General features: G+C 33.5%; 1 protein-coding gene across 1 annotated transcript; it reads right to left on the minus strand.

Annotated features, from left to right (window-relative positions):
* Positions 1-6,454: 6,454 nt before the first annotated feature.
* LOC109159896 lies at positions 6,455-7,333 on the minus strand. The gene has a single exon (XM_019308005.1). The coding sequence runs from the start codon at positions 7,331-7,333 to the stop codon at positions 6,455-6,457; it is 879 nt and encodes a 292-aa protein (XP_019163550.1).
* Positions 7,334-7,556: the final 223 nt, after the last annotated feature.

Genomic DNA, 7,556 nt, shown 5'->3' on the forward strand with positions numbered 1-7,556 from the left:
CTGCACCGCAGCACCCGCCATCTGCAAGTTTTTTTGAACATCCGTCATTGCTATATCCTCCTCCATCACCACTCCCTCCCTCACCCGGTGCCCCCTACCACCCCCATTCTCAGAATCCGCCAAACATAAGCTATCCGGCTCAATGTCCACCCCTACTTCCACTCCACCACCAATCTCCCCATCCATTCTACGTCTCTTTGGATCCACCCTTACTCCCTCTTCCTCTCCAACTACCCCTTTCTCCCTCGCCAACCCCAACTGTCCGTCACCACCCTCCCCCACAGTTCTACCCACCGCCACCCGTCCCCTTGTTCCAGATATAGCCGGCCCACCTGCTACCGCAACATTGTGTCCGTAGCCACCAACACCAAACCCGATTTCTTTCCTTCTCTCCTGCCCTATCTTAAACCACTTATCACCCAATATCTTGGCCGGATTATTACCACCTGCTCTCATAGCCGCACCAAACAGATATTGATCCGGTGTCAATAACGAACGACGAGCCGCTAAACAGAATTTATCAGTATGCCCCATTACACCACAAAAAAAAGCAGAACATATGCAAACGCTCGTACTTGAAATTTATCCAGACCCACGTCTCATCCCGCATGATCATCTTCATCTGATGTTTCAAAGGGACAGATACATCATTTGTTATACGTACCCGGTAGAACGAGGTCCACGGTCTCTCAAAATTACGTTCATCATAACGTAAAAACACCCCCGTGAAATCCCCAATCCACTCAAGCACCTTTACAGTCCGGTATCCCAATGAAATATCATAAACCTGCAGCCAGAAGTCCACAGTGTTCAACACTACTTGCGTCGGATCTTCCCCGTCATTCAAAACCTGACAAAGAAACGTCGCGTTCTCAAACGCCCAAGGACCTTCCTCCAACACCCGGCGCATGTCTGCCTCATCAAAGAATGTAAAGAGATATAAGTTCGGGGTAACGTCCGTTATCTCAATTCCCATAAGTGGCCGCCATGCCGAGGCCATGACTCGCTTCATCATCTCCACTTTCATGATTCGGTCTGTAAGGAACCGGCCAACCAACGTCCATGTGCGACGTTCCGGCAGTTGCATCGCGACACCATATCCCTCGTCATCAAAACGCACACCCTGTTCTTCATCTTCCAGACGTATCTCCGCAGTAGATGCAATGATTCACGCACATCCATAGCCAAATCGCCGATGATCGCCCGATCATACGCAAGAAAACCGACAGAACCCTAGATCTCAGGGAGGTACGAGAGAAAACCCTAGTTCACAGGGACAGAAGACTGCAATATATTAATCTCTTCATTTGATTCTTTTTTCTGTTTAGCAGAGTTTAGTCTGGAGCTTATTATCTATTTTAAGCTATTAATATGTTATAAGCTGTTGGTAATATTTTATTTTGAAACGCTACTTACTGTTTCAAAAATAAGATAATAACTTTTTCTTTTCGTCTTTATCGGTATTATTTTAAATAAATGACATCATTCAGTTAATTGTTAAATTTTTTAAAGAATTTCGATTAATAGTTAATTCAGTTTGAAAGTATCGATTAACCAAATTACATGTGAATATATATGTTTCAATATTTTTATAATTCATAAATAATACAGAGTACTATTAGATTAGTTTTTATTTAAAAAAAAAATATTATCATCTCTGTTTGGTAGAATTTTTTTTTTTTAAGTACAAATTAAATAAGATATAACTCTGTTTGATAAAACCTGCAAAGTTTAAAATAATAGTTTATTTTTAAACACTCATTCACTCTGTTTGGCAGAGTTAGAGCTTTTGGCTTATTTTAAGCGGTTAACAAGTTATAAGTTCTGTTTGGTAATGTTTCAAAAATAAACTAGTAGTTTCATTTCAAAATTTTAAATTTTAATAGGTAAAAAACCAACTTAAATTTAAAACAATTTAAATTTTATGAAGATTTTGTTTTTAGTCTTTTTACATTTATTAGCTTATCAAAAAGCTAATTAACCAAACACTTTTAAGCATAATCAGCTAACTTAACAGCTCTACAGTTTTTAGCTTCTAGCTTATTGACTTATAACATTTTCTTCTTTTTTATCCTTATTAATTGATTTATAAAAATGACACCATTTACCCTTCTTTAATTATAGTAATGTTGAAGCATTGTGTTAATTACACTACAAGTTTATTTGACAATATAAGTTATTGTATTATAGTGCGTTTTAATTTCATTTTCTACACACACTAGTTTCATTATAGCAACATTAAAGTATCATTTTTGTTGAATACTACTGACTCTATTACACTAAAGTACCATTTTAATTATACTACCGTTTTATTTGACAATATACGTTATTGAATGAGCTTTGTTTTTTGGTTTCATTTTTTACACACACTAATTTCGTTATAACAACACTAAAGTATCATTTTAATTTACTATAATTTCATTTGATGACAGAGTCCACACAGTGTTGCGTTGTGTGGACAATGATCCACTGTATACAACTAGGTGAGCTTAATTTGTCCGAGTCACCTTACTAATTCCACTTCTCTCTTCTTCTCCAAACCACAATCTCAATTAATAATAATTTCAATTTTTTCTCCCCTCTCCTCCCCCCTTTTCTACAAACTCGATCTCTACTCCTCTTTTACTTTTTTTTTTTTTTTCAAAATTTACTTTTTAGATCTTGAAAAGTATTTGTTTATAAAGAGATAATGACACTTCTTTCACAAACCTATTTGTTTTATTAAGAGATAATTGCACTTCTACTATACAAAACTACATACAGATCATATCAGAGTACCTGTGGAAATATTCAAAATGATTAGAGATTGAAACAAAAATTAATAAATAAATTGAAGAAATTGGTAGTAAAAAAAATCAATTTTGCATTACAAATTAATTTCGAAGAAAAGTCAAAACAATATAAGTGATCTGGGGGAGGGGTTTGCTAACAGTTGGATGGTTTTTTCTCTTGCAAATGAATGCTTTTTTTGTTTTTTTATTTTTATTTTTTTTATTTTTATTTTATTTGGTGGGGAGGGGGGGGGGGGGGGGGTGTTTCGATAATGTGCATTTATATTTTTTGTTATTTAATTTTTTCATTTATGCAATGTAATTTTTTAATTTAATATATAATTTTAGTAACATATTATTTAAAAAAAATTAATTTTAAAAATGTTCAAATACAAAGCACATTAATATTAAAAATCAATATTTAGTAGTTATGAAAAGATAATAATCCTCTCCGATCCTTCATATTTTGAAACCATTATAGTATCTTCTTGTTTGGTACACTATCCAAGAGTCCAAGACGCCTTTTCCTACATATGAGATATATTTAATTTAAAAAATAAAATTATTTTTATAATATATATGAGTTAAAAATAGTAAATTAAAACAAAAGAAAAAATGTTTTTAATTGATACGAGTAAAGGATGTCATTTATTTTTGAACAGACGATTGGAGTTAGAACTATTGGAGTTAGAACTTTAAGCTAAGGAGTTGCTAACCGGTGAAGAGTTGGGGAAGAGGATGAACAGAAATATAAGAGAAGAGAAAAAATCAAAAGAGTTTTAAGACTTTTAACTAGGAAAGATAAAAGATGTCATTTCTTTAAAATGATAAAGATAAAGATGGAAAAAAAGTTAGGAAACTCTTATCTTATTTTTGAAACGCTACCTTTTTCAAAATAAGCTCTTATTTTAGGCTACTAACTTATTTTAGAAACATTACCAAATATAAGTTTTAACTTATATCTCATTAGTAACTTAAATTAAACTATAAGCCCCTAAATAAGCTTTGTGAAACAGAGTCGTAGTTGCAAATAGGGATGGCTACTTTGACATATATAGTAATCAATCTTTTAATTTGTTGTCCAAGGCATCCTCTCCTCTAATAATCAATCTGTCTAACCATGTTGCCTCAACATTGTTTCTCCCAATTAATCAAGTCAATTAATAAAAGAAAATCAACAAACAGAGCAAAAAGGCACAGATTAAGAAAGATAAAAGCACTAAAATGTAAATGATCCTCAAATCCATCCATTAAAATATAAGAGACTTGCTGGGGAATGTATATGAAATCCTCAACAAACTTGCTAAAACTGTTATAGGGACTCAAAGATCGACAACACCCTTTGTGGAATGATCCTAACTTTTACACTGTACTACTATATGATTTTGTGTTATAATCTTAATTAATTAAATGGCCTTAAAATAGGCACTAACCCAGGGTGATCTATTCTTTCACTATCTTGTGGGGTGGAGTTTTTCTCAATAATTCATCTAATTCATCCAGTAATAGATCATTGCACATAGCCCTTACTCCTCCATATGCATCATCAACTCCACTGGAAACCTCTCCGGCCAAATTTGAAGTTTCCAAGGGTGGCAGAGATACCATGACGTTATCATTTTCCGGCCAATTGTAAATCTCCAACGGAATATCATTTTCATTAAAATTCTGAGTAGACAATTCACACGGCTTCTTGATGTGTTTCTAAAAACTCTTCATCTGGCACAGTACGGTACATTTGAAACTGCAATCTTATCCTTTTAACTGGCCAATAAATAAGATTCTATCATTATTAAATTTAAATAGATATTTAATTATGAGCCATAAAATAATCACAATGAACCACAGAATAATAATAATAATAATAATAATAATAATTATTATTATTATTATTATTATTATTATTATTATTCTAACATTACGTTCCTATTTGATTTCTATAGTGAACCTTGGTCATCCCTAATATTAATAGTTAGGCTTGATATGATTTTTATTTTTTATTTTTATTTTTTAAAATCTTTTTTTTTTTTTTTTTTTTTTTTTTTTTTTTTGTTAAAGCAACACAACGATGAAGACAGATTCTTAAAAGGGGATGCCTTCTTTTCACTCACGTTTTACCAAACAAAATGAGGTCATGGAGTTTGCCCATAGCCCCTGTCTTCATCATGAGGAAGATGTTTGCCATGGTGCCTGGTCATGGTGTCCATATAGAATAAATATTATGAACATAATATATATATAATGAATTGAAAGATATTAAACATGCATGGTTCATATGTAGTATAATGTTTATATACATTAAGCTTTTTTTTTTTTTTTTAAACATATAAAAGGAGCATTATGAACCCACACTAGAGAGTGAATGTGAAATACATATAAGATGCATTTAGTTTAGTATTTACGGACATTATATTAAGATTTAGGTATATAGACATATATAGAACATATATTATGAACATAGTACAAGATAAATGTTATTAAACATTATGCGTTTGTAATATAATGTTTATGAACATTAAATTTTGTTTTTATGAACATATAGAAAGAACATTAATTATAAGGAACAATATGAACATATAAATATTATGTGTCTATAGTCCAATGTTTATATTCATTAGACTTTATTTTTATGAACATCTAGGAACATTATTATAATAAAAGAAAAAAAAAACTCTCTCAATAAATAAGAGAGTGAATCTCTCTTCACAATTAAGAGATATGTACGTAGTGCATGATTGACACTATGTGATTGGAGAACAAAGGTCCCCTTTTATAGAGGAAAAAAGAGAGTCAAACATTGACCGTTGACTTAGTCGTTGTTTGAAAGTAATAATATCAAACATAATGATAACTATTTAATTAAAAATAAATCTTATTGAATTTAAATTTTTTCCCAAATTACTGAGCAAGAATGGGCAGCAAGAAGAATGCAGCAAGAAGAATGCAGCATTACTTTTGGCCTCTACTTAACCAAATGGTCATCTACAATAATTGTGTTATTGCCATGGAGAGCGAAAACATATAAATTACTCGATCTGTATAAAGCAGATAAAACTATAGAGGTACACTGATAATAGTATGAAGAAGGATTATTCAAAAGCAGCTTCTATTGTTTGTCAAACAAATATAGAGCAATTCAAGTGCTATATATTTAACTGACAGGAAGGTTGAGAAGAAGTCAAGTATATGTGAACTCCTAACTCTAAAACTTGAAACAAACAAATTTGCCAACACTTCATTCATCCGGCTTTAATTTGATTTCTACAACCTAACATTTGATTTCTATCTTTAATTTGAAGGACAAATATTAGCTACTTCAATTCTCTCTCCCTATATATGCATTATATCATCAACATATATATATATATATATATATATATATATATATATATATAAATACAATAGAGAAATCAATTGCTTGCGAACACTTCATTCATCCGGCCTCTAACAGAAACATGGATATCTTTACGTATTAAAAGGTAGGTTAAAGGAATGAACTAAAGAAAGTTTCAGCATTAGAAAGCAATTAAGACAAAAGAAATGGGAATACTCAAATCCATCATCCATTAAAATATAAAAGATGTATATGAAATCTTCAACAAACTTGCTAAAATTGTTATAAGGACTCAAACACAACACCCTTTGTGGGAATGACACTGTGCTACGATTTTGTGTAATCTTAATTAATTAAATGGGCCTATAGGCACAGGTCCTGGGTGATCCATCCTTTCATTATTATCTGGGGCCAGGATATCAGACCAAAAGTTGTCATCGTCAACAATATCATGTGGTGGTGTTTTCCTCAACAATTCATCTAATTCATCAAGTAATAGATCATTGCCCATAGCGCTCACTTCTGGGTATGCATCATCAACTCCACTGCCCATAGCGTTTACTCCTCCATATGCATCAACTCCATTGAAATCCTCTCTGGCCAAATTTGAAGTTTCCGAAGGTGGCAGAGATACCATGACGTTATCATTTTTCGGCCAATTATAAATCTCCAAGGGAGTATCATTTTCATTAAAATTCTGAGTAGACAATTCACGACTTCTTGATGTGTTTCTAAGGACTCTCTTTATCCGGCACAGTACGACATCCTTGCGGACAACTTTTTTATCTCGGAGATAATCATCGGACAGCGAATACTCCTTCATGAGCCAAACCTCTCCACGACGTTCATCGGCGCCGCCGCCCTTGCTTTTTGATTTTTTGGCTTCGTACCTCAAGCTTTTCTTGAATCCCATAACTGTTTTCGTTTCCTTGCCGACTCTGATAGGCTGTCCTGCGTCCTGGCCCTTCCACGTCCCGCGGTCTCCGACGGTGCGCAAGAATCTTGAGCCATGTTCGCATTTTCTCTTCAGCTCAGTGAAGTAATAGCGAGTCATAGGGCTGTCGGAGCCGAAAATTTCAGACGGCTCTTTCCCTCCGTAGAGATGTTCCAGTGCGAAGAAATCGGAGGTGTGCTTGAGAGGTTTTCCGAGGACGTAAGCCTCCAAATATTGCAACAACTCCTTGTCAGTTGGCTTGAATATGAAACCATGGAGAGAACGAAGAGCCATGTACGTAAATCTTTATTCGTAAATATGGGGGTGAGAATGAGAGCAAGTGAGCGAGAGAGTGATATCGATATCAGGTGTAATAATGAAGGTTCGAATTATATAATAACAATATATATAGGGTAGCCGGGTGGCGGGTAGGGTTGAGTCAGGGTGAAAAAAGTTTAAAATTTTTTAATGAGGGATAAAAATATTAATGATAAGATAGGGAATAGTTAGAAAAAAT

This window comes from Ipomoea nil, unplaced genomic scaffold (assembly GCF_001879475.1).
Source record: "Ipomoea nil cultivar Tokyo-kokei standard unplaced genomic scaffold, Asagao_1.1 scaffold2845, whole genome shotgun sequence".
Lineage (NCBI taxonomy): Eukaryota > Viridiplantae > Streptophyta > Magnoliopsida > Solanales > Convolvulaceae > Ipomoea > Ipomoea nil.